The 27,611-nt window shown below is 39.2% G+C and overlaps 1 protein-coding gene across 1 annotated transcript; it reads right to left on the reverse strand.

The window, feature by feature from the left end:
- Positions 1–160: 160 nt before the first annotated feature.
- PRKAA1 (protein kinase AMP-activated catalytic subunit alpha 1) lies at positions 161–25,885 on the reverse strand. Its single transcript, XM_074569957.1, has 9 exons — positions 25,731–25,885; positions 18,528–18,669; positions 15,370–15,463; positions 13,465–13,609; positions 11,578–11,665; positions 10,456–10,680; positions 6,230–6,716; positions 5,701–5,827; positions 161–3,367 (listed from the first exon to the last, which is right to left on the reverse strand). The coding sequence occupies exons 1-9, from the start codon at positions 25,858–25,860 to the stop codon at positions 3,123–3,125; spliced, it is 1,683 nt and encodes a 560-aa protein (XP_074426058.1). The 5' UTR covers positions 25,861–25,885; the 3' UTR covers positions 161–3,122.
- Between the last annotated feature and the right edge of the window lie 1,726 nt (positions 25,886–27,611).

Raw genomic sequence — 27,611 nt, forward strand, 5'->3', positions numbered from 1 at the left:
CTTTGTTTTTTTGCAGGAAAAGGGTTCACAGGATCTAGGGGAAAACGGACAGTGAGGGGCTGGGCTGGCACCACTGGTGGCCCAACTGGGAATTCTGCAGGAAGCTTTTGTCATGTTGTAGCTTATTCTAAAATAGTAACATAAAAACAAGTGTAGTAGTCCTTATCTGTTAATTTATAACATACATAACACTAGAAGACAGCATGCACACAGTTTCAAAGAAGATAGTTCAGTATTTCATGTTTACTTAGTTTTAAGTCTTGAACCTTTAAAAAGTTATACAGTTACAAACAAGCATTTTTGCCATTCAGCTTTGTCAGAAGAAATTAACAGAGAAAGTAGGCACATCTTTGTTAAAGAACAGGACTTCATATCTTAACAATGGTAATCAACTGGTAAAATAAAATTCATTTCCAAGTTTGTATTCAACACTCAAGACAAACATGTTTGGTTCTTTTTTAAATATTGCACCACCAAGATGAATTTTTATCAATTACCTAGTGAGTTATATCAGACATGGACAATCAGGTTCATCCATGTTTTTTGAAAAAACTGCAATACAAAAGCAAGGTAATTCAAGACTAACATACTTGGCCGATTTGTGTATTTGCATAAGCTGCCTCCTTAAAATCCTGGCAGCTTTCTTAGTGAAGTTATGTTTCACAGCCTACTGGCAGATACTAGTGCGATGCTATAAAAAGGCCTGCAAGATCAGTAGGAACACATGAAGAAAGCAGCATAAACAGCAAGATCTACAAAGCATAGGAAAGTCACACAACAGACAACTGCTCCAGGTGCAACAAAGTTGTCAGTCCCCCTTTCTCCCTCCCCCATCCCCTATAAAAATCTCAGTTCAATCAGAAAGCTTTTGGCCATCAAAACTGATTTATCATACCAATAAAATTTACTTTATTTAAAACTACAAGTAGAGTACACTTCTGCTGGAAGCCTACTTTAACCTCCAGATATCAAGACAAAGGAAAAAACATGGTTCTCTTAATGCATAAGAGGGCCAAAAAAGTATATAAAAATTAAAAGCTATTTGCACCTTGACACCTTGCATTTGTGGTCAGCATTACAAGGAGCAGGTACCATTTATAAGTATTTAGTTTAACATATGCAAGAGTGATCCCAAACCAATTCCAGATGAGGAATTACTACAATTAAAAAAGCTGTGCGTTTGTTGTTTGTACAAGTGCAATATTTAACAATTTCAAAATAAAAGGGTAACAAAAATGAACACCGCAATTTATTCAGTACATCAGAACCAATTCTTACAAGACTAAAAACAGGACTTAAGAGTAGGATTTGCAGCTGGTCCCTCACGTTGGCATCTCAATCTCAGGAGTTTAAACCCAATGCTTTACTTAAGGAAAATCTTCCACCTTCAGATGCAGCAATAGAACCTTGCATTACAGGGACCGCGTGTGACACTCAAGGATAAAGAACTGAAGTTGTAACTTGTACCTAAACACTAGACAGACCACACAATTGCCCAGTTCAGAATGCAGTTACAGCAGTTCCAGGGCTTAAAGCAGCTTTATGTTTCTTCAGATTCTGTGCATGTTCGTAACAGATGAATTTCTGGACTGAAGCCAGTTGGCCTGGATTAAACAGTTCTTGTATCTGTAGCTAGCAGTTTTCCATGGATGAAGTCTCAGTCATTAGCAAGAATCCCCATTCATTTTAAGAGCCCAGGTTTCAGTGTTCATAATGACGACTTGATTTCCAGTCTTTCCCTGGGAGAGCAACTTTTGAAACTGAGTAGGTCATGAAGTTTATTTTGAAGAGAACATTAATTCTTGAATGCAAAACTAAACATTTTATGACATACACTTTACTGTTTATGCCTATTAGTACTAGATGAGAATGGAACTGTGGCTAATTATATGCAATTTACAAGAGACTAAATGTTTTTGTGCAAGTACAAGCTGTGATTTTAACATATGATGTTCAGTTTTCTTCCTGAAACATGGCAAAAACCATAAATGCAGAAGGATTTATGTTATTGGTAATTGCAGTCTACTGTTGAAAACTTTTGGATTATTAGCACTCAAGTTGTCATGATCAGTTTCCAATGTTAAACTGAAAGGTTGGACTATTTAATTTCACAATTAATTTAAATAGCAAAGTCTGCTATAAAGGTGGACTGGGAAAGCCTAACCTATGTATGTAGTTTCAACTGCAAAGTGAATTCTATAAAGTATATGCTAAGTTAACATGTGATAAACAGCTATATCAAAGTATTAACATATATGTTAAAAAAAGTCAATTTTAGATCCTGGAATAGCATGCAACAGCCCTTAGGCTCTGCTCTTAACTACATGCACTTGTTTCAAAGGAAAAGGGTTCTCAGCCTGCAGTAGCAGCAGGGAGCTGCTGTGCTGCTACAACACTAAGGACAGTTCTCCAGCGAGCAACATTTTGTTTTAGCCCAGGGGGTGCCAAGTCTTCTCACCAGTAAGTCCCTCACCATTGCTGTGGACTCAATTGTTCTACTCTGCCCACAGAATTTCACCATTAGTGCATTACAGAGCACCTTCATGCATTTCCAACTGGTTGGACTTGCATGCATTTAATCAAATTTATCAGTTGTTAAAAGTAGTACATTGTGACACTTTAAACTATTCTTTATCAAATAAGGGGGAAGAAACAGTTTTAACACATTATTGTTGGAAGATGTTGATCGTTCTGACTAACTGATGCACAACTGTAGACAGTGACCAAGTCACACTGAGGTCACTGAAGTAGTAAATGTACATTTACTTACAGTGCATCAGATGTATTACCAGTAAAAAAAAAACAAACACACAGGAAGGTCCATCTAACTTAAATGTTATATGCAGCCTAATGTGCACTCAATGTAAAACGTGATGAATGCTGCCCCAAGGGCAAGCGATTTCCTGTACCTGTATTACTCTATTGGACAGCAGACAATCAGAATTCACTCCAGCTTTAAAATATACATTAACTGCCCATAATCATTTCAATCCCTGTGCAAATTGCATTCTGTGGCTAGCTTTTTCAGCGCCTTAGTTAATTTAACTTGATTATAACTGGAAGCATCTGACTATGGTTTAGGCATGCTTATTGCTATAAAAGAAATAAGCCCATCTTCAAAATTATTGTGCAAGTATTTTAATAAGATTTGCACACATCTCAAAAAATTCTATTGTATGACTCCCTGGTCTTGGAGTTAAGTCAGCCGTAGAAGACTCAAGCGAAGAGCTCACTGATGAAGTAAGGGATGTATCTGCAGATTTTCCTTGCGCATCAGCATCTGAATCTTTTTGACAGGATCTATAGTTGCTCACAGAACCTGATCTCTGTGGAGTTGCAGTCCCAGACTTTGCTTCAGTAATTTCATCTGAGATGCAAAGGGAGAGAGGAAGAAAATTAGGTATCAGTATCAAACCAGTTTGTTATAGGAACAGCAAACATCTTCGCCTTCCCACACTTCTAAATCTTGTTTTTTAAAACTCGATTAATACATAAACAGCTTTTGCAAACTATAAATATTTGACAGAAAGCAAAAGCTTACACATATAGTAACACAGAAGCAAGTGTCCTTTGCAAATTATTCCTGTACTCTGAACAGTGTTCCAGAAATGTTTACATCTAGTTTAGACCAGCACTCGCCATATTTTCCATTAATTAATTTCAGTAGCTAATAGTTCAATTTAGGTTACTTAAAACACAAACAGGATAGCATCCTAAGATGAAGTCCAATAAAAGTTCAAACACTTTGTAGATGCCTTTTGCATTTTTACTTTATTTGTAGTCTCTTTTTGTTTTCTTTATATTTGTTATTTATACTTTGATTTTATTTGTATTTTTACTATAATTCATTGATACATCAATTGCTAGCATCTACATTAATTTGTCCTTCGCTTTTGGAAGCTTTTCTGCCATTGTATGTTGTACACTTGGGTTGCAGTAGGTTAAGTTTACTTTCTGTACAAGGAGGAAATAATTTCATCTTAAAAGTAATGTTATGCTGAAGTATCTCTATTCTTACTTTAAATACTGAACATTAGTTTGACTCTCATCTCGCACCAGTAAGGTTATTTACAGGAGAAATTAATGAACACGGGAGAGACTGCCTTTTCACATCAAAGCTACTTTAAACTACTGTTTCTTAAGAGGAACAGGGAACAGTTAACTGTGGTGGAGAGAAAGAAAGTCAAATCAGCTTCACTGTTGGAAGAGAGATAGTAAATCCATGCCCTTGGGTTCTATTTCCTCAACAGCTGAAACCAGCACTGCAGCAAGCTGCCCTCCCCCAGCTGCATGGCTCTAAGCAGTCATCTCCCCTCCCACAGGGATGGCATTTGTCCTATACTACAGTAGAGAAGTACAGGAAAGTGATTATTCCCTGTATCAAGTACCACTGGATCCAATCAAGCACCTGTATTGTCAGGAAGGAAGGAGGCAAGAACTGCACTGCCAAGTCAGATCAGATTTAACTACCATGAGACGCACACAGCCTTAGCCACCTTATACTTAATCCAGCCACATGCCAGTAAATCCTTTTCCATCCATGGCACGTTTCCCCCATGCATGTCATCTACACCATTGGCTGTAGGTAACTCCGCTTTAGTCTACTATGCCCATGAGCAAGCATTGCGGCCAGTCTGTATTAGCTCCTCCATTCATTTTCAGGAAGGTAACCAACTGGGATTTGTATGCTGTGTTACCATCACTATAAGATACATCTTTCTACAGGTTAGATCAATTGCTTTCAAGACTTCAGTTACTGCAAGCATACAACTCCTATCTCAGATTTTGTCCACTACTAGCATTGGTGGGTTGACTCTGCCTGACAGCTCATATGGGTAAAAACATTGGAAGGACAAAAGTGAGAAAACTCATGGGTAGAAAATAATCACAGTTTAATAAGGAGGAGGAAGAAAAAAGGAAAAGAAAAAAAGAAGTGATGCAAACGCAACCACTCCCCACACCTCCAAAGCAGACTGATGCCCAGCCAGTCTCAAGATTACCTTCCCCCAAAGCATAACATTACATGGCATGGAACATCCCTTTGGTCAGTCTGGCTCAGCTCTGCAGGCTACCTGCCCTCCCAGCTTCCCGGTCATCACCAGTCTACTCATTGGGTACGACAGAGTGATGAAAAAGAAAGACTAGATACTATGCAAGTATTGCTCAGCAACAGCCAGAACACTGGTGTGTTATCAACACTGTTTTAGTCACAGATCCAAAACACAGCACCTTATAGGCTGCTACGAAGAAAACTAACTCAATCGCAGCCAAACTCAGTACAGCAGTGTACAGTCCAAGTCAAATTTAAATGCTTAGATGCCAAGCTTTATCTTCACTAGGAAATGTTATTCACATGCTTACTTCAGATTTATGTTTAAATTTGGAGGGGTGAGGGTCCAAAGGCAGTTCAGCCGTGTCCCTTTTTGCACTAGTGGTATTAGTGCTGGTGCAGACACAAAATGGAGCAGTTTAGGAGTTAATATAGCTAAAAAGCTGTTATTTAAGGCATGAAGCAGCTAACCATCTGATCATAGGAACACCAGAGCAGGAAGGAATAAAGAAACACTAATACGGATCTAGATTGGCTTAAACTAATAGAAGGCAACACTTACTTCACTTCTAAACAAGTAAATTAAGACATGTTTGCATTTAGTATTATTTGCCATACAACTCCATTAACTTATGTAAGTCTTCACATACCATCAATGCTACGGAAGTCCAGTAAGTATGTCCTGCTGTCCACCTGATACAACTGTAGACTCATTTTGGAATACGCACTTGTCACTGGATTCTTCCTTCGAACACGCAGATAGTATGGGTTTACAACCTAGTACGAAAGAGATTTGAGTTAGTTACCAGAAGCTTGAGAAGCACTGCATATTGGTTTTGTCAATTCAACTCACTGGTATTAAGTGATTTCAGGATTACCTGTTGGAGTTTTGGGGGCTTTTTTGTTTGTTTTGGGTTTGTTTGGACTTTTTTTGCCAACAGGCAAACATTCCTACAGCCCCAATAGCAAAGTTAAATATGTCACCAAGACTTTTTTACCTCTCAGCAAGAATAGCCTACCCCAAAACACTTCCTCCACAGCAAGCACAAGCAGTCAGCACAGGCACATGAGATTATTTTCTAGCACAGGATAACATAGTTTCAAACTTCTAGGCTACGTAGAAGCTAGCTGAAACAAAAAATTACTGTTGTCTACTCTAAAGACCCTTTATTCTTTTACCTTCCATTCATAATCCAGTTGTTTAATTGCTCGACAAACTTCAGCCATGATATCATTTGGTCGACTCTGACTACGTATTCCCAAGTGCCACTTAGCTCTTCTTACACCTTGGTGTTTTGACTTCTGTGGATTCAGCTCATCAAGAGTATGTCGAGGACGTGGTGCTTCAGCTACTAAAAATGGCACTCTTTCGGGATGAGGGCGAGACAGATGGTGGTCATCAAGAAAAGAATCCGGTGGGCTTGTAGCCAAGTAAAAGTCTTTGGCCTCATTCATTATTCTTCTATTATCTATAATGAGGTGATAGGCAACTGCTAAAGGGTCCTGATGATTTCGGCTGTATAGACAGCTTAGCACTTCCTCTTCAGTGCATTCAAACTTCTCACACACTTCTTTTAAGGCTTCATCATCAATCATGGTAGAGCTATATGATGGGTCTTCAGGAAACAAGTATTTTGGAAGGTCCTGCTTAAACCATTCATGTTCCCTAGATTCAAAAATAAAAAAAGCCTGAGTATATTTATGTATAGCAAACCTTTTAAAATTCTTTTTAAAATAAGATTATTTTTTAGCCTGTACAACAACGACAGTTTTCAGCTCAAGTCCCCTTCTGTGCAGCACAGAAAATAAAACAGTACCTATAGGAAAGTAATCACCACCTTCACAAGATTTTGCTAGACATTTTGCGGGAGACTGAAAAAAATCCTCTTTCCTGTAAGTTTGTTGACTACCTGAGCTCCAAAAATATTTAACTCAACCTTCTTTTTATATAAATAGTATATTTTTTACTGCCACTATGTTAGTTTTGAGATATTTTCAACGGAAATTCTTATACTACCCACTTGAGTTGTCCCTCCCCAAGTGAACACCTAACAATACATAACACAATTAAGAAATGTTAATGCTGAATAACTTTTTGGTAGATATTTGGACACAAATTTCTGAACATTAAAGTCACACGCTCCCCATCCCAAACAAGCTGCCTATCATTTTTTCATTTAGAACGCCCCCGGCTGTCTTCAAGACTTGAAGAGTTGAGGGAAGCTATGGAAGCGTCAATCAGTACCTCTTTACTACTGTATCAATGGGCTTGTATTCATAAGAGGGAAAAGGAAAGATATAGAAGGAATCAAATATTTACGTTACCCAATCATACAGAAAAAAATAAAGATTGTCTTGTGTACCTAGAGTAAGCTGCTTAACTATCCAAAGGGTATGGCATGACATTAATTTTCAAAGTATTCCCACCTATAGCATAAAGACTTGTGTAGCAATTTAAGAGCAGTTCTATGGATGTCATGGTTTAACCCTGGCTGGCAACTAAGCACCACAACACCACTCACTCACTCCTCCCTGGTGGGATGGCAGGGAGAATCAGAAGGGTAAAAGTGTGAGAGTAATTTGTGAGTTTCTCCACAGCTAAGAAGCAGGCCCATAAGATGAGGTAGTCTCTTTGAATTCTTGGAGTTGGCAGGCCAATCCACCCACAGTCGATGCCTCCACATCTGTCCAGCTCATTATCCCCATGGTGTTGGTGTACAACATTGGTGCACTTCATACGAAGTTTTGCCACGTGGACCGAGCGCACCAGGCTTCCTTCAGGTCTTTAAATACCTGGTTGTCATCCAGGTTGCCACAGATCACCTCCACCATGGCTAATTCCCTCAGATACTGGATACCTCCCTTAATGGTGGTCCATTTGCTTACAGAATTTACAAGATCTTCCTCAAAGGGATACCTGTCTGTCACACTCGACCGGAATCGCCTCCAAAGACTGAGGACTCCTGCCCCTTTTACAACTCCTTTGCCAATGGCCATACCCCAGCAAGGGATCCCAGCTGCCAGGCTTCCTTACCTTCTAATTCCTGACCATTTGCCCCAATATCTCAGCACCAGAGTAACAAGCTGAGAATTTGCTCACCTGGTTGACACCTGAAATTTTTTCACATACCTTATGGCTTCCTTAGGGATAGGGATCGAGTGGTTTCCGTCTCATTTATCATGTCAGTCTCTTCCTCCTATTCTTGTGACTGCTCTGCTACAGAACAGGCTACCTCTTGTGATTCTCTCTCTTGCTCCCTTTTACAAGAAGCTTCTTCATCCCTTATTAAATGAGTTGGCTTCCACTTTGTGTGTTTTTTGGTTTTTTGTTTTGTTTTTTTAATTATAGGGACAACCAATATAGTTGAAGCCTGGGTCTCTGGCTTAGCCACAATGTCTGTTTTCAGATCTAGAGACCCTCTCTTCTCCTTGAGGGTGCTGAATTAATATTGAGCAGTTTTCAGTAGGTGTGGGTCAGGCCCCAGCACAGTGCAATAAGTTATGCCTCTTTGGAATAGCCAGGGCATCTTTTTTCAAACATTCTATCCCTTCATCAGGATCCTGCACTTGCTCAGGAGTGAAGTCTCAGACCATCAGAGGTGACAAGCCTTCTAAATACCTGCCCATATTCTCCCACATGCCTTGTCACCCATAACGACACTTTCATGGGGCCTGGGCTTAATAATGATAAAGAATTTATGTAAAAAAATGCAAGAAAAAAAACACATGAAGAAAGGAAAATAAAACCGGAGAAAGACAAGGTATGCAAATGAAAACAATTGCTCACCACCAACTGATGACCAGCCAGTCCCCAAGCAGCAGCCCAACCCCACCAACTTCCCTCCCAGTTTTATTGCTGAGCATGACATCATATGGTTTGGAATATCCTTTGGTCAGCTGGGGGCAGCTGTCCCAACTGTGTTTCCCCCAACTTCTTGAGTACCTCCAACCTACTCAACTGTCAGGGCGTTGTGCAGAGCAGAAGAGGCCTTGACACTGTGTAAGTGCTGTTCTGCAGTAACTAAAACATCCATGTGTTATAAACACTATTTCCAGTACAAATCCAAAACAAAGCCATATACAAGCTACTATGAAGAAGTTTAACTTTATCGTGGCCAAAACCAGTACGACAGACCAAGGTCTAGTCAGTGTGTTCCTGAGAACATGACTCACCACAAATGTGTTGCGCAAAACACATTTTCATCAGAAGCAACCAGTTAATTTGGAAGTAAAAAAATCTCTCCTATAACACTACAAAGCCCAGCCCTAGCTGGGTGACTGAACCCAGAATAATATTTCGTTCCTATTCATTGAGGTGGGCCTCTCCCCTTACATGCACCATCCCCCCAAACCCCTGAAGAATTAAGGTATTCAATTAAACTCAGTTTGCCTTTTAAACTGTGTGGTGACCTGTCTTATGGCTAATTGAATAGAAGTGTTTAGGATTCAAAATCCATCCATGCTTTGTAACCAATATTTTTCAACATCTTTTTCACAACACTTCCCTTCCAGACTTATTTAACATGACTGAGATAAGCTAAGTTCTTACCCACTCAAGTTTTACAATGTTTAGTTCTTATAGTGCTTTGATTTCTTCAAGACAGTACTTCCCATTGTAATAAAGTAGCAAGGGAGAAGTGCACCACGTTTTTTGTTCTACTGAAAGAACATGAACATTGCTGACTTCCTAACTTCTAACACTAAAAGAAGCAGCATTTTCACTAAGGTAGCGTATCAAAGCACCCTCCTTGAAGTTTCTTACAATGGGAACGGGAAAACCTAACTAGGCTGCTGCATGAAGTACAGCTCTATCAGCCAGCACTTTGGGTTTGTTTTTTTATTCAACCCCCCTGCACACTTGTCAATGCAGTCACGTTCTCGTATCATTCATACACAAATTCATGCCAGGGTTTTGAAGCTAGAAAGTGCTATCTTGCATGGGGAATATTCAGAGTCTTAACAGATGATGTTTTAGAGTCTGTGAAATATGAATAAAAACAGCAGTTACCATATTGAAGAGCCATAACTTCCTCTTAGACATTTACAGTACGGTATAGTGGTTCTTATCATCAAAGACTTTTTTTTTCCTCAAAGAAGTCAATACTGCGCAGTTTTTGCAAGCCATTCTGCACGTAAACATCTTTACTATAGCAGTCTTAAACACAGAGTTTTTCAGAATTTCTGTATGCAATGTATATAATTGGTTTTCTGTGACCTACAATAGATACTTCATTGGCCACTGGAGATCAGAACCATCATAGCAAAAGCCAAACCGCCAGAAGTTCCATTTTTCATGTCAGTCTATAAAGCACAGATGACCTGTATAAATGATTTCTTTGTTCTGCATATTTGCATTGACATTATCATTCCAGCATCCTGCGATCAGACATCAGTTAGTGTTTTACCTAATGTCTCTGATTGTTGCTCTCTTCATTGGATCCACTTGCAGCATGTGCTTCAAAAGACTAATTACAGACGGATTCAGGTACTGAGGAGTGTAAAAGATACCATCACATATCTTCTTAAAAAGGGTTGGCACGTGATCATCATCAAATGGAAGCGTTCCACATAACAACGCATAGAGAATAACCCCACTGCTCCAAATATCTACTTCTGGACCTGCATATAATCTGGGAAAAAGTTAATTATTAGTGACTTGTGTTTAATATTTAAATACATTTTTTTCCTCTACTTTCTTACATTATATCACAGTAGTTAAAAGTGTATGAGCTTGGGACAACTAATCTGCAAGTACTATAACATTTCAGTTCTATTTCATGCCTCCCTTAAACTTTGGGTCCTTCCCCTTCAAATATGTAACAGGGCAAAAGTATGTAGTTTTCCTCTCTATTGTATAACAATAATAAAAAATGCAATTTAAGACAATGGCAAACTGAAAGAAATTTGTACCTACCACTAAGAAAATCCATGTTACGCATTGTTATCATTGTTTTAGCAGAATTTGTACGAAGTCATCTATCCCCCAAATCAGTGACGCTGCAAAGTTTAAGATAAATTCTGCTATATGGACTCGTCATGTATTCTTTGCTACTGCCTGTATAAAACAGACATTTGGCCTCCAATCGGCAAGAGGTAATATTAGGGTAGGTAATTGAAAGCAGCAGATTCAACAATCATCGAGTCCAAAAAAAGGGGAAGCTACGTTCAGACTGAGTATCCACTCTGCAGCAGATATTTCAGTGCTACTCATACTTCACAGCAGACTGCCTGTGTTTCTATCTGTACCTCTACTTCCAAGATCTGAGCTCTAAGTGAGACTTTTAAACCAATTCAGGCACAATGTAGACACTGGATTTGGGGCATTAGACATCCTGTCTCTTAAAGGAACTATTCAAAGCTAGTTCGTAGAAGCCTTAAACACTCATGGAAAATTATCAAGACAAAAAACTTCAGCCCACAGTTTCTCAGCCTAAAGCTTGTCAATTGGAATAGTTTTGTAGCCTTTAGAATCAAGCAGCAAAATGACTAAGTACATGCACACATGTATCCAATATAAAAGAAACTACCTTCCTGAAATTACTTCTGGTGCAGCATAGTTAGGGGAACCACAGCTTGTTCTTAAAAATTCTCCATCTGACATCATATTTGATAGACCTGAAAGTGTATAAGAGTAACTACTAAAAATTCAGAGAGCAAAACGATTTCACACTGCATATACCACCTAGAACAAATACTAGTAATCAAATTAGAGAAACAACAAATTTATCTCAGTAAAGAAGTAACATTGTTTCGAGTTACTAATTTTTTTTTATATGAGAATGTCACATAATCCTCCATGTAATTTACCAGAAATTTGAGTAATATCAATCCATTATTGCACACAACCTAGAAATGTTTGAGAATATATTCATCACAAGACAAAAACCAGTCTAATTTAAACAACACATGTATGACAAAAGAATAAAGTTGCTCTAAGGGAGATGCAGCTAGGATTTTGGTCATTAACAAGAAAGTCTGAAAAAATACATTCGCTTCTAAATGCCAAAGTGGAAGATGCTACCACAGACTTGCCTAAAACTCTGCAAGAGTTACACAGAATAAGGGAACTGAGGAGTTCACATGACTTCACCACAATTTAGACACCTACATGCTCAGCTGGTTCCTGAATCACTACAGTTCAGTAGTTTGATTTTAGATATTCTGTCAGTAATTAAAGTATACTTTAGAACTAGACCATCTTCATTCACCAGCCCTCAGTATAGTCTAATACCACTTCTAGAATAGCTGTGGAAAATACCTTCCACTTTCCTCAGTGGAGGCTGCATGACCAAGACTACTGTAAGCCCACGAAGTCAGTGTCCGAGAAGGAATTATGCTCTTTTACAGGGGGAAGGGGAAGATGAAAGAGTTCAGCTTGGCTAGCTTTCATATTCTAATATACAAAAGCTTTTATTAAGCTTTTGTTTAATAAACTAATCATGGTTAATTTTGAGTGCTACAGCTTTGATGACATTTAAGTTACAGGAAGATATTTTTGTAAGTTATTGTATTTCATTTCTTTACCACATAAGCCATTTCACCTAAAGTATTTTCTACACACAAGAAATCAATACAACTCCCAGTGCCCACATACTTGAACATCATACTTTTAAAATATACTTCGAATACTTAGCACCTTTCATCAGAGACCTCAAAGTGCTTTACAAGGGCAGGTATTATCCACTATGTCCACAAGAGATATCACAATGCGACAGCAGCACGGATACCTTACTATGCTCATATGGAGAGGTTTCCCAATTCAGATAGTTCCAAGAACTATCTGCCAGTTTTCTCCGCAGCTGTGTCACAAACAGCTAGTATAAATTATTAAGCTTTCTGATTAGTTAGGCAGGTATGCAGCAAAAAAGCACAGGAGTTTGCAAGATTAACTGTTCTTATTTTACCTTTTACACTTTAATTACATTTTTTCAATCACATCTTGAGAGTTTTTAAAGTGAACTTAGAGTAATTTAATAGGAGGACTAGTGTATTTTAGTATAGCAATGTGGGTCTTCAACATGATGAACTGCCCTTGCACTGTACTTCTAAGACAACTAAACATCTACATTTCATAGATGGTGAAGCAGGCAATAGGAGTGAATTTTGAAATGGAAAGGTCAGGAACTAAGTCTATTTAGCATTTCAGAGAAAATACTGTTTAGCAAAACCAAACAAATCGTCCACAATTTCAGCCAGTCACAGAAAATACCTGAAAAGAAAGCTTCAGAGAAAAACAAGTTCTACACACACAGAAGAACATCATTCTGCTTTACATTCTTACTCTTGAGGTTCTTGTGTTGCGTCCCACTACCAGGTTATTCAAGTATACACATTTTATTAAATATTTACCATAGTAACTAACAGGATCTAAATAACACCAGAAATGTGATCGGATATAAAATAGGAATGCTTACCAAAGTCAGCTATCTTGGCATTCATATGTGCATCAAGCAGCACATTTTCAGGCTTCAGATCTCTATGTACTACCATATGCCTGTGACAGTAATCCACACCAGAAAGGATTTGCTGGAACAGACGTCTACTTTCCTTTTCATCAAGCTAAGACAGACAAAGGTTTTAAACAATTATGAGTGGAAGATATCTCGGTTTTCATTTATATGAATTAAAGAAAAATTTTCCCATGACATAAAGTTATAATTTATAGTTTTGATACTTTATACAACAGATTATGAGAACTTGTAACAGAACGCTTCCTAGCTCCGGTACCAACAAAACGATGTACGCTCTACAATGAGTAAAACAAAACATACCCACCAACTAAGAAAGTCACTTAAATTTCTCAAGCCCTCTTTTGAAATTGGTTAGGCAGATGTGACATACTCAGTAACTAGAAACATTAGCACTCAACATATTAACTTTGCACAACTGGAACACCAATGAACTTTGACATTTAAGCACAGTGTAAAATTTAAGTTGACAAAAGCTGCTGACACACAGCACAGAAGTGAAAAATTTTAGATGCTATTTATGCTACTAGCAGGTAGCCCTAAACAGCAGACTTAGCTGCGCATTTCCTATGAGCATGCCCCAATCCATACCCAAATCCGTGCCAAAGTTTGTTCTAACAACTAACTTAAAGTATCCTATCTGGCTATCTAGATGGTTTGTCAGAAGTGACTTCAGAGCTCTCACAGAAACTGTTCTACTAGTAGAAGAGTGTAATAAGGGCACAATGGTACTTTTCCAATAATGGGTTATACTAAAGAAATAATTTTCAGCTAGTCCAGCTGGGTACATACCCATCCGGTTTGTACCCATTAATTGTAAATTAACAGATCACTAGAGAGGAAAAATGCCATGACGAAGTCATACATAAAGATCTGAAACCTGTTAACATATAACCATTTTTACTTTCAGAATAAGATGTAGTCATAGTATATTTTAATTACTAACAGCAAAATGAATGCTGAATACGTAAAAACAAACCTTCATTTAACAGGGTGTGACCAGTACCCCCTGCTCCCAGGCCCCTAATAATGTGGTTAGCATAGCTAACATAATTTTATGAGGAAAGCAGCCATTCTGTGACCGAGGGAGTCACGTATTCACGCTCTTTCCCTCATCATTAGGCCCTTAAGGTCTTGCAAACCAAGCAGACAAACCAAACAGATTTCTTCTTTCCCTCCCTACTGGCCTCAAGGTTCCCGGGTGGCAGGCTGATCAGTCCCTTCCTTACCAGCTTTGAAGGTCCCAGGCACCTGGCCAGCCAGGTGATAGTGATGACCCCCTCACAGAACAAGGATGTGTAACAGCACACAGAGCACTGTCCGTAACATCAAGTAATTACAAGTCCTAAGTGGGAACCTGGACCAGAACTGCTGCTGGACAGTGAGAACTGTGACACTCCCAAACCCCCCGGGCCCCACCATGGCCAGGGATGCCTCTAGAGTCCTCTGCTTCCTCCCAGGATTAAGTGACTCATATTCTTTCATGTGATTTTTGAGTCTATATTGTAAATGTTATATTGACACAGCAAACTGCATATTAACATTTGACCTGATCTGCTGAGGGTCTAGGTGATTAGAAATCATAACTTGTATTATAAATTCTGTATTATGCTACTTTTAAGTTGTACTACATTGATATTGCTTGTAGAAATCCTGTACCACTCCAACCATAAATTCTGTGCTGTGCTTATCATAATATCCTGTTAAGAAAATAAAGCTTTAATTACCTCATTCTGCCAAGGATGCCCCAAAAGAACCTGTCTCTCCCCTCAGTGTCAGTTGACAAGGGAATGTTGCAAAAGCAAAAACAGAATGTAAGTCATTGGTTTTTAGAATTGGACTACTTCTTACCCTTCCATTTTTACAGATATAATCAAACAGTTCTCCTCCTGAAACATATTCCATCACCATGAAAATGTCAGTTGGTGTACTGATGACCTGGTACCTGAAAAGAGAAGTTATCTGTTAGTCTACACACTCAGTAAGAGATGCTAGTTACATTTAGTTAAAATCAAAGTTGTACAGAGTTAGATAAAAGTATACATTGAAACATCTATCAGCCAGTTTACAGCTACTGGAATGACAGTATTTTTCAGAAACTATTTCCTCTCCTTCCACTATGTGATGCCATCATTGCCAAGACTAGCATGAAATTTGCATTCCCCACCAGAAATATCAACCTCTGTACTTTCAGAGGACTAAGTTTAGTCCAAATGACTTCTATGGAACTATTTACAATGCTCCCTTGCAGACAGCTTCATGCAGTGTGGAAGGAATTTAAGGAACTTTGCTAGTGTCTGAAAAATATACACTTTTCAACCTTAACATGCAGAAAATCTGACTTGCTGTAAATAAAAAGTATACTTCAAGACTAGAAAAAAAATGCTGTTAATGAGCATGAATATCATCTTTTGCAGAGAGACCTAACTTCGTCATTAGTATTTAAGAGTACTAGCACTCTGGGTATTATATTTTTATAATCCTACTTCGATTAAGTTTAAAAAAAAAAAAAAACAAAAACAACCCAAGCCTTTGAAGTTCCAAAATTTATGGCCAAAGTTTATGGCCAAAACTTCCCCATTCAAGAGATTCTTGATTTTGTTCTACATATCCTTACCTAGAAGTCGTTTCCTTGACAGCAGTCAGAAGTCATTGATTTTTTATGAAACAAGAATATGAACACTAATAACACTTCAGCCAAAATTCAGATACTATACTGAGAGGATGGGAGGTAGCAATTGGATGAAAATTAATGTATCAAGGTACTACACTTGAACATGCAAATATCTGATTGTAATACATAAATGAATTCATACACACACTACAGAACTGCAACTTTCTTCAAAATGCTAATTCCAAGACAAAGGGGAAAACAGACACGCTACAGCCTACTGAGACAAGTTATTCTTGAACTACATAGACAACGAGTTCAGGCTATCCAAGTGAATGGGTGTGCACATATGTGTGGCTATATCTATTTTAACAGTTTACTGTTACAGTGTAACATTTCAATAACCTCCATACCCTTCTGATGCAGTTATCAATATGAGATCTTTTAAAGTTAGTTTTACATAAAAACTTATAGTCCAAGATGCTTCACCCTTTATCAATTTTATCTCCAGTATCTTGTCTGAAAGTACCTCATGTACTTTAACAACAATATTCTGAAGCCGTGGGTAAGACATTGCTACAGAAATAGTATTTTAATCCTTTTAATCCAAACGTTACAGCCGTGCTTCTCTATAGTCAGCTAATTTTTCTGGGTATGGAAAAGGAGGTTATGGAATAGTTACATACCTATAATATAAATAAGGTTATCAAACCATACAGTATAGATGACCAGAATGCAAAAAGAGGCGATTTTATGTAGGAAAACAAGATGCATTCTATTGGTAGAGGTCAAAAACTACAAGAGGAGATGCTCCAAAGGTTTTTATTTAAAGTATGGTATAGAAAGTATTGCAACAGGCTTAAAGTTATATATGCTGCTAAAGCTGTGTATGAGATTTTTCATAAAGCACAGCAATGTTCCAAATTAGACATTGACTAATTTGTAACGTTAAACTGAAGGAATCCGTAGATCTTTACCCTAAATATCTTAAGCTACTCCCTAGCAGTTCCCCAATCTGTTTCTTGACAGTATGCACAGCATGATCCTACGTTACCAGCAAGTCTACCTGCGCAAGAGTATCAATTATATCTCAAATGCTATTTACACACAGGCTAATAATCCTTCTGCTTTAGAAGTGCAGGCTTACCAAATGAAAAGTTGGTGATGCATCCATTTTTCCTTCATCTCCTAAATCTTGTCCCTTCCCTCTACGTGCAGGAGAAAAAAAACTCTCCCCAGAGTTCCCCAAGAAAGAAACTGTTAGCTGAAGCTTGTTAAGCTGACTTAACAGTTTAGCAACACCACAAGTACACATTCCTGTTCCACACCCGTATCTCAGCCGGTACGCTGGCACTTCCTATTTTGTTTTGGCTACAGGTATGTCCTTTGGACTCGTTCATGAAATCTGACAGCAGTAGCAATTTTGCAGTCGTATCACCTCAATAGTCTTCTGAAAACTAACCCAGTGAAGAAGTTAGCAAGTTGACCTTACACAATCCAATTTAGCTTTAGTGTAACAGCTGTTGCCAAATTAAAGGGAGTGTATAAGGATGGCACCTGTCAGTGCCACCTAGGTCTTAGGACAAGACTGCCAATAAAAAAAAACCACTAACACTACCACTATGATTAAGACAGTGAAAGTCACACACACTCCAGAAATGCAGGTTCATTTTACAGGAAATTGAAGTTTAAAAAAAATCAATGGCATTTATAATTTATCTCCTCAGACCAGACACAAGGGGTCTACTCTGGGACATATTTAATTGTACTCTGTACTCCACTGATGAACTATTGATCAACTAACAGATATAAACAGTCACACTGTAAATACCACATTTAGGCAAGTGGCAGCAGCTATACTGAAGAACTCTGAAATATCAATCACTTCTAACAAACTGCGTATCTTTAATTCAGAAAAATCTTTCAGAGTGCCATCTGCATTGGAAAAACCATAGATCACTGACCAGCACATCACTAAGAACTTATTTTGAGTAATAAAACACACAGTAAACTTACTATAGAAATGCCCTTTACAATCTTGTTCTTAGTAACTAATTTTCTAAGCAGAAAAAAATATCAAATATAACCAGAAAAAGAAAAGTGAAGTAGCAAATAAACAGAGATGGATGCTACTAGGAGTATCTATCATGTCATTATCTTTTATGTACCTGTCCAAAGAATTTGTAAGCAAAGATCTAATGAGAGCTCTCCAGCCTGCAGAGATCAGTTTTGTAAAAATGCATTACAGAGGATACTGAAAATGGTTGCATACTTGGAACCTGGTTACTTTTCTGACCAGATACTGCTAGCAGTATTGCCCTTTAAACAAGTTTCAGATCAGTGAAAGCAAAAAGAGATTACTACTTAAATTAGTTTGATTATAGCAAGCAAAACTTACAGCTTAATTATATGAGGATGCCTGAAGAGTTTGAGGTTCTGAATCTCCCTGCGGATTTTTCCTACAACATCAAGGCTGCGAATCTTCTGTCGATTCAGGATCTTCACTGCAACTTTATGCCCAGTTAACTCATGTTTGCCAACTGCAAAGAACAAGGAAGTATTTAGTCAGGGTTTTCAATTGCTCCGTAAAGACATTAATTTGCCCATTTTGACTGTAGCCAAGAAATATAAGTTAGGATTCCACATTTCCCCATTACCTTTGGGGAGGCTGAAAACCAGATGGCATGTCATTTCTTCTGCCCTCACACAGTTCTATCATAAGAAGATGAATGGGATATGTAAGAAAAACATTAAACCTAACCCTCAGAAGTCTTACAGCATGACTACATTTTTGCACTATTGCAAACAAAGTGTATCCCAAAACACTGCTACCCTTGCTAATTAGGGAGACCATTTTCCCTCCCTGTGTAAGATACTCCAAGCTTTTGGCTTGCTTGGTAACCCACTCAGACAAGCTGTCCTGCAGCTCTTCCTTTATCTGTAAGGATCACTCTTTCTAAAGAAATCACTGCCATCCTTCCATCAATAAGCCTGTTTCAGCAATTACTCTGAACTGCCACTAAGAATATCTGATCAGTTTACTTGAAAAATAATTATATTTAAAAAAATTACCCTATATAAGCTCCACAGTCTGTGCAGTAAGCATCAGAGCTTTATTATATAAAATAAGTGGCAAAACCTGCAAGAAATGTCCAGAAAGAAATCCAGTAGTAACTATGAGAAGCAATGCAAACATGCAACCTCATACACTCCTCAGTTTCTTTCCTACTTCTAGGAGAGTTTCATTTTTCTTTCAACAGAGGAACCCAAAGTGTAAAATATTCTCTAGACAGTTACCCCTCTTAAAGTCCTTAATTTCACAGGTGCTATGGAAGTAGCCTCAACAAAGTCGCTAATATTTTTCTTAAACCCAACAGATAAACCACAGAAGGCAAGTATCTCTTCCACTAGAAGGCTTTGCTATCTGCACTGGGTTTTGCATGCAGCGATTATAACTACACTACTTTCATTCACCATCCTGATTTCTGTCTTTTGAAGGTTCATCCTTGACCACTTGAATGGACATTGCTAACAGACCTGTGTTGAACACATTACTCACTCCTCTGGGTGCTTCTCCTCACTTGAGAATTTAACTAAGCCCCAGCCTTCAAGTTTTATTTAAATATATCCATGGGAAGCTGTGATAAACAGCAGTGATCCACAAAAGTTTCTCTGCATTTAACAGATAATTTGGATATAATTAGCAAGCACCTATCAATCTGTAAATCTCATTCCGAACACAAGACTTTCCTGCTGCCTTTTGCCTCCATATTGAGTTAACCAACCCAAGTGAGAAGAAATTCTTAGCAGAGAGATGGAGATAATGATAAGCATCTGAGTGATTATTCTTACACTGAAAAAAAAAAAAATAGCCACTGTGTAATATAAAGCAGTTGGTCTAAATTCCTGTAGGGAAGTAACTAAATAGTTTATTACCCAAGACCCTGAACAAACACAATGTGGTGGTGAGATGCCTTTTGTACCCAAGAATACAGAAAGGCTCTGACTGCAAGGTGAAGAAATACAGCCCCCTCATGCAGAGAAAGCCATGCATGAAAACGGCCACAACAACCAAAACACTGGACAGACACATTTGCACTGCTGAGAGAGGTAGGGCAGAGCCCACATCCATCAAGTTCTAGACAAACCACAAAGCATCAGTGGGTGGCTGCCTAGAACTGTAAAATTATGTCAACTATGAAAATATTTGCTTTCAACCAGATCTACAATTAAAGCAATCACATCCCCTTTGTTTTTTTCAGTTCAAGTGTGATTGAAATTTTAAAGGAGTACAACAAATTATATCACCTATGCTCAAATCTTAAGAGGTAATGAATCATTAACATAACACACTAGAAAAGCAACTATTCCATCTGAATTACAAAGTCTTTGTGTATCAATAATGTAAACTGATGTAAACCAGAATTATTTGCAAGAATCTTGCAAATCAGTAAATTAAATTGTAAATCAGTAAATTAAAATTTAACGTTTATTTTTTTTTGTAAGAAAGAGCTTATTGGAAACTAACCAAAGATCAGTTAGACACATGAATTTACATCTTCCTTTGCTTTACAAAGTACATTTAAGAAGGTGTTTCATTTGGTAAGTAACATATATATTTGAGCAATTCTACAGCTTAGCATATAAATATTCAGTTCTGACATGCATCGTGTTATAAAGTTTCATTCATCAGCCAATTTGTTTCATTTCTGATTTGTCAGTCTACCTTACACGAAAACTGTAATTTCATTAGAACTCAGAAAAACAGAAAGTAATTTATTAGCTACAACAACCTATATTCAATATGCAAGGCACATAAGAAGAGAGTTTTCAAAACACATTTTTCATTCAAAGTAATTAAACAGTAACATTTGCAGTTGACTGCAACCAATTTTAGCTGTCAGTGTTCAGGATTCTGTGCCCCAAGCCTTGATCTTATTCATTGACTGGGAGAAAACAAGATTTTCTGCTTCTTCAACTCTGTTTGCCAACTTTGAATAAATTATTGTAATGAAAACATACTGTGGTTTTGTGCGGGTGCAAAAAGATCCCAAAAAGCCCGTTCACTTGCTTAAGACATTTCAAATTTAATCGCTATTTTCTTCAGTAATTTTGCCTCCGTTTTTTAGTTCAATTTAAGATTATAACAAGCCTAGCTTTTTAAGATACAAGTTTCCAGTAACCATCTACTTCATGAAATAAAACTGTTTTCTTGGATATGCTTCAAGGTATCTGTTGTCAGTAAAACAGCAGACACTAACTGGTAACAGAATGCTGACTACTTTTGAATTTGGCATCAAGACAGAACTGAAAGCAAGACTTCTGATGCTAACATCATATGGAAAAGTAAGAAGCCAGAGTTATCTTTCTGAAAGCTACTTTTTATTACCTCTTGATAGAAGGTTTACCTATAAAAGGAAAGGCTCACAAATTAGAAGTAACTGAAATATATTTATGTTAGTCACCCTAATCCTCAACCAGCTATCATCCCCTTGAAGGAATCACTGCAAAAAAAGTTCACTTTACAGACTTAATATTTCCCTGTATTTCTTTATCCTCCGATAATACCAGCTGCCTTCAAGCTTCACTGTGGCTATGCATAGCACCAAGATTTCCATGCCAGTGACAGAGTCTCAAAGCAGCAGTGAGTTCTTTTAACTGTTGACATGCAGGACTATCAGTCTCCAAACTCAGTTCAGCAGATCTTCAATTGGAAAACTGATTACAAGGCAATCCGGAGTAAATACAACACTCTTATGAAATACAGGCACCAGTCATCAAGTTTGTAGAAAAAAAGCTGAACAAGTGTATGTTGTATTTAATGAAACATTCCTGCAACAGGCCAAAAAGCCAACCCGAGGCTCAGAGGAAAGTAGCCTTTAAAAGCATGAGCTAAACAAATGTTTTCACTGACATAAAAAACCACCATGAGTTAATGCTGTGCAAAGGTATATTGCTGCACAATGTTAGCTAGCAAACGGATCTTCAGTGTCTGTTTCCAGGTCTCCCATCATTGCCTTGACCAAGACGACCTATTTACATCAGTTTTGCAGTCTATACAGACTAGGGTTTTTAACCTATTTCTATAGACTCAAACAATTATTGTACATTTACAACCTTAAGTAGTACCCTTCATTTTCTCAGTACAAATCACTAGAAGCCTGACTAATCTTCCTTTTATGAAGGCTAACCTTATTTCCAAAAATATATAGAAATAAAAGTTTGCATTTGGTTTCAACAGGAAACATCAGCAGTGTTTTCTTTTGGGTTTGGGGGGGGGGGGGGTTTATCCATTTAAAAAATGGACAAAAATAGGGATAGATCCTGGTAAAGTTTAAATAAGAATGTATCTCACATAACTGATTTAGGCTCAGTACTCTCTTCTACCCCACAGCTTTTCGCTTCTGTGGCATTTTTGCTTTGCCTAGATATTGGCTAGAAACAGCTCTCTCCTCTGTAACTCTCCGGCTTAGGCACAGTCAAGTGAATTGAGCCAGTCAGTAGTTAATTCAGGCCAGTACAGCCAGATGAACAGTTAAACTGAAAAAACATGAGATCAGTAACAGCGGCAGGGTGAATCCATCTGACAGCTACCTTAACATGAGGAGACCTTTAACAATTACTAAATAAAGCAATGGTTTTCCAGTTCAATCTTTTTGGGCTGCCACCACTGTTAAAATTATAAAGACGCACTTTTAAGACCCCTTGTATGACATGAGCTAAAGGAAAACCCTAACTGAATGTAAGAAAATTAACACATTTGTTACAGTTTTTCCATTTACTGTCAATTGATGAAACCATATCAGAGTCACCAGAAAAGGAAAATGATGAGGATTACAGGAAAGCAATCATAGATCTGGTATTAAATGAAGAAAGTGTGTGCTCAGAAGGAAAAACAGTGCATCATAGATAAAATATGTCCTTTATTAAGTACAGCTAAATAAAAAGCAGTAACACAGTACATCACCTAGGGACAAGAAAAAAAAACCTAAACCAATTTGTATACAGGAACAAACCATGAGTCCATGAACACTAACACTTGATTCTAGATCCTAAATAAATTCTCAAGCCACCTAAGGAAAGTATTCAGTATGCAGAATGATGCTGCAAATCCCCACAAGGTGATTTCTCCCCCATCCTTAATACAAAATATGTTCATATATGCATGTGTATACTCTTCACATAATCAATAGTCACAAAGCAGTTGTCCTGGTTTGAGGTAAAACAGAGCCAATTTTCTGTTTTGTAATTTTACTTTTTAGCTGGGCCTCTTCTAACTGACTAAACTCTGAAATTAACAGCATATTGTTCAGAAACTGTTCACTCTCAGACTGGTAAGACCTGATTGTACCAAAGAATGGTATGCAAGAGGCTCTTGCTTATACTTACTGCTGTAAAAACCAAGGTCAGCTAACTTCGTTATTTGCCCTGTTAGAGGGTCGGAAGCGGAAAAGCATAGAGGGGTCCCACCTGCAGGGAGGAGCGGACAGGACAGGTGACCTAAAACTGACCAACAGGGTATTCCATCCCATCTGCATCACGCTCAGTATAAAAGCTGAGGGATCAAAACGTCAAGTCTCTTTCTTCAATGGCCAACGTCTGAGGAGGATCCTGTCTGTTCGTCTGCCTTTGATCCCGATCTGAGCATACCTGACCCCAGATCCAGAATTCAGCTCCTGTCCATCACTGACTCCAGTCTGGGACCTTCCCTGTATCTGCTGGTGATGTGATTGTCATCCTGGGAGCTGGATACGGTTTTGTATATAATTGTACGCTTTTTTGTTATTATTATTTTATTGTTATATATTATTTCCTTATTTATGATTATTTTAATTAAAGTAGTTTAGTTCTTTTTCTAAACTCATAAATCTCTTTATCTCTTCCTCTCCTCTCTTTGGAGAGGGTGGGGAGGGTCACCTTTCATTCTGATTGTCCAATCCGGCCAAAACCACGACAGCAGTGTAAAAGAACACCTAACATGAATCAAATAATATAATTAGTTATAATTACAAATAAACTGGCAACTCTTTTCAATTAAGTGTTTCAAGCTAACTGTATTTCATGAAATATTAGGAGGAGTGATGTTTAATAATATATTAAAATTATAACAGTATCTCCACAAATTGATCATCTTTCAAGGTTTCAACTTCAGACACATTTTTGCCAGTACAGATAAGAACAGCAGCGGTAGTGCAACAGCATGCTCTGAAATTGAAAAGCATATTAGAACATACATATGTATGCTGACCTTAGCTTTGTGCAGTGCACTGGGGGAAAAACAAACTACAAAAAACAACTACATCTTTGATTCTTCTTCTCCCCTCAAACATCTAGTCCCTCCGTGAGGAAAGAGAACCTGATACCCACCTTCTGCCTTATCTTGTTTCCTCCCTATTTAAGGGGGTGCTAAGCTCCCAAGGAAAGGAATGGTACTCCAGCTGCCAGCCACTGCTCCCAAGTGGCTGTGGGGGTGTCACTTTATAAGCCTGCCTTGAAAAAAGGAGACCCAAAGGCCTCTACTCTCAAAATATTTTCCGCTGCTTTCCTAGATATTTCTAAAGGCAAACATACTCCTATTTTCTACAAAAGGAACATCTACCCTGAAAAAAGGTATCATGTTAAAAGCTTGTTAGCACATTAGACACAAGAGAATAAGCAATGTTTTTTTACTGGTTATAATATGAGCAGTCCACTAGGTTCACCATAAAAACACCTTATTAAGAATACCACCTGAGTGCAGTGTAACTCATTTGTGAAACAATGTTTTCAATTTGCACACCCCATCATTCCAACAATTCTCACAAACAAGGCACCACGAACAGTTTAGGCTAATGCACAGCTTTGCCACCTGGACAGCACCAAGGGAGAGTTTAATTTCCCTTTTATTTCTACTAGGCTTCGAAATTGCAGCACAGCATCCCCACCCTCCTGGGAAAAGTTTTTACAGTCCGAGCTGAAAAAAAAAAAAAAAACTTTGATAACCACTGGTCAACTAGATTTAGCATAAAGTCTTCCCATGCCCATGTGTCAGCTGCGCCGCCAGGTAATCCAATAATCCCCGACTCATCTTTTTATGCTGAAATCTCCCTCTGCAGAGGAAGAAATCTTGCCTGCCTTATAAGGTCATCAAGTATTAGTATTTGTGCAGCAAAAAGCAAGGTACAAGCAGCTCAAGAACTCATACGGCCTCCTTTCCTTACATATCCAGTGCTGTTTTAAATAAATGCAGCATCATTAGCCTCCGGGAACTATTTCCGTAAACACAGAGGAGGAAGCTGTTTCTCCCCTCCGCCGGACCGCCGGTCCCACCCCCGGCACCTCGGCCCACACAAGCCCCGTCCGCACCGGCCTTCGCCGCCCACCAGCCGCCGTTGCCACCACACGGACCTCGGCCGGCGGCCCCCACCCCGCCGGCCGGTTCCCCGGCGAAGCTCGGCCCGCCGCAGCGCCGAGCCCGGGGCCCCCAGACGCCCCGCCCCGGCCCGGCCAGGCCTCGGCAGCCGCCCAGCCCCAGCCGCCGTGAGGTGACCGCCGGCGGCGGCAGGAGGGACGCCGCTCTCCGGCCCGGCAGACGTGTGCCGTACCGCAACGCCCCGCTCACCCTTGACTTTGCCGAAGGTGCCGACGCCCAGCGTGTCGCCCAGGATGTAGTGCCCGATCTTCACCCGCCCGTGCTCGTGCTTCTGTTTATCCGCCGCCGCCATCTTCAGCCAAGGACCGAGCCTGCGCATAGCGCCCGCCCGCGCCGGGCCGGGCTGCAGCGACGGCGGGGGAGGAGCAACCACACAGCGCCCGCCCGCACCGAAACCCGGAAGCGAACGCCGCACTGGCCGCCTTCCCGCCCTCCCCCGGGAAGAACCATTGTGGGGCGGGTGGGGGGGAGGGGAAGAGAGCCGAGGAATCCCAGGCACAAATACGGGTTGGGCGGAGAATGGATTGAGAGCAACCCTGAGGAGAAGGACTTGGGGGTGCTGGTGGATGAGAAGCTCAACATGACCCACAACGTGCGCTTGCAGCCCAGAAAGCCAATCGCATCCTGGGCTGCATGAAAAGAAGCGTGGCCAGCAGGTCGAGGGAGGTGATTCTCCCCCTCTACTCTGCTCTGGGGAGACCCCACCTGGAGTACTGTGTGCAGCTCTGGGGCACCCAACATAAGAAGAACAGGGACCTGCTGGAGTGGGTCCAGAGGAGGGCCACCAAGATGATCAGAGGGCTGGAGCACCTCTCCTATGAAGACAGGCTGAGAGAGTTGGGGTTGTTCAGCCTGGAGAAGAGAAGGCTCCAGGGAGCTGCTTATAGCTGCCTTCCAGTACCTAAAGGGGCCTACAGGAAGGATGGGGAGGGACTCATTATCAGGGAGTGTAGTGATAGGAAAAGGGGTAATAGTTTTAAACTGAAAGAAGATAGATTTAGATTAGATACTAGAAAGAAACTCTTTCCTGTGAGGGTGGTGAGGCACTGGAACAAGTTGCCCAGGGAAGCTGTGGATGCCCCATCCCTGGAGGTGTTCAAGGCCAGGCTGGATGGGCCTTTGAGCAGCCTGGTCTAGTGGGAGGTGTCCCTGCCCAGTTGGAACTAGATGATCTTTAAGGTCCCTTCCAACCCGAACCATTCTGTGACCAGATAACCTGTCCTCCAGGTTGCCTTCCCGCCTCAAGTCATTCACATTGCATTTAGGCCAGTAGCCTTCCTTGCATTCATGCATTGTGTATTTTCTACATGCCAAAGACCATTTATTGTTGAGTGTGACTGGATTATTTTTTATTCACTTTCCAAGCCTGCCTTCAAAGAAACAGATGAAGCTGGAGGAGTGACAATTGGATGGGTGTTTTTGCATGGAGACATCATGGACTGAAGAGGAAGGTTGCAGGCAACTCTCAGCCCTTGACCACTTCTCCCTGGTTCTCCAGACCAAGTGAAGGATATCAGCTAAAATGCTTTGTCTTGCCTACCCTAAGCACAGACCCTGAACATGTTTGCAAATAGATAAATCTATTACAGAAACAATATAAAGATTTTTAAATGTTCAGACATCAGGAAGTTAAACATTTTTTTTCTAGTAATGGTCCTAAATCTGATTCAGAGAGCATTCAGTATTACGTATGTTACAGTCATTAATTTAACAGAAAGCTGGAAAACAGAAATTCTGGTCCATGGAAAATCTTCTTATTTTAAAACATCCCCCTGCCTTACATTTTTTTTTAATTAAAACTCATATATTCATTAATATGGAAGAAAAATTCTGAAATATTTCATAGGAAATATAAAGAATCCTTTTAAAAAAATTAGATAAAACCAAGTAATTTGTTCGGCCAGTGCCAAAACAGGCTGGTAAGCAATGTAGGGACTACTTATAATATTTACGCTGTTAAAATTTGCATGACATGAAATAAAATAACATTTTAAATGGTAAAATAGGAAAAACAAGGAAAGTAAAGATAGTACATAATTGTTATTCAAGTAATTTAGAATTTTAATTTCA

This window comes from Larus michahellis, chromosome Z (assembly GCF_964199755.1).
Source record: "Larus michahellis chromosome Z, bLarMic1.1, whole genome shotgun sequence".
Classification (NCBI taxonomy): Eukaryota; Metazoa; Chordata; class Aves; order Charadriiformes; family Laridae; genus Larus; species Larus michahellis.

What these genes read in the sequence shown, in the direction of transcription:
- PRKAA1 (XM_074569957.1), bottom strand. Translation starts at nt 25,860, where the DNA reads ATGCGCAGGCTCGGTCCTTGGCTGAAGATGGCGGCGGCGGATAAACAG. An exon ending in CATCCTCATATAATTAAGCT is followed by an intron (nt 15,464 to 18,527) that starts GTAAGTTTTGCT and finishes TTCTCTTTTCAG; the next exon opens with GTACCAGGTCATCAGTACAC. An exon ending in ATATCTGTAAAAATGGAAGG is followed by an intron (nt 13,610 to 15,369) that starts GTAAGAAGTAGT and finishes TGTCTGTCTTAG; the next exon opens with CTTGATGAAAAGGAAAGTAG.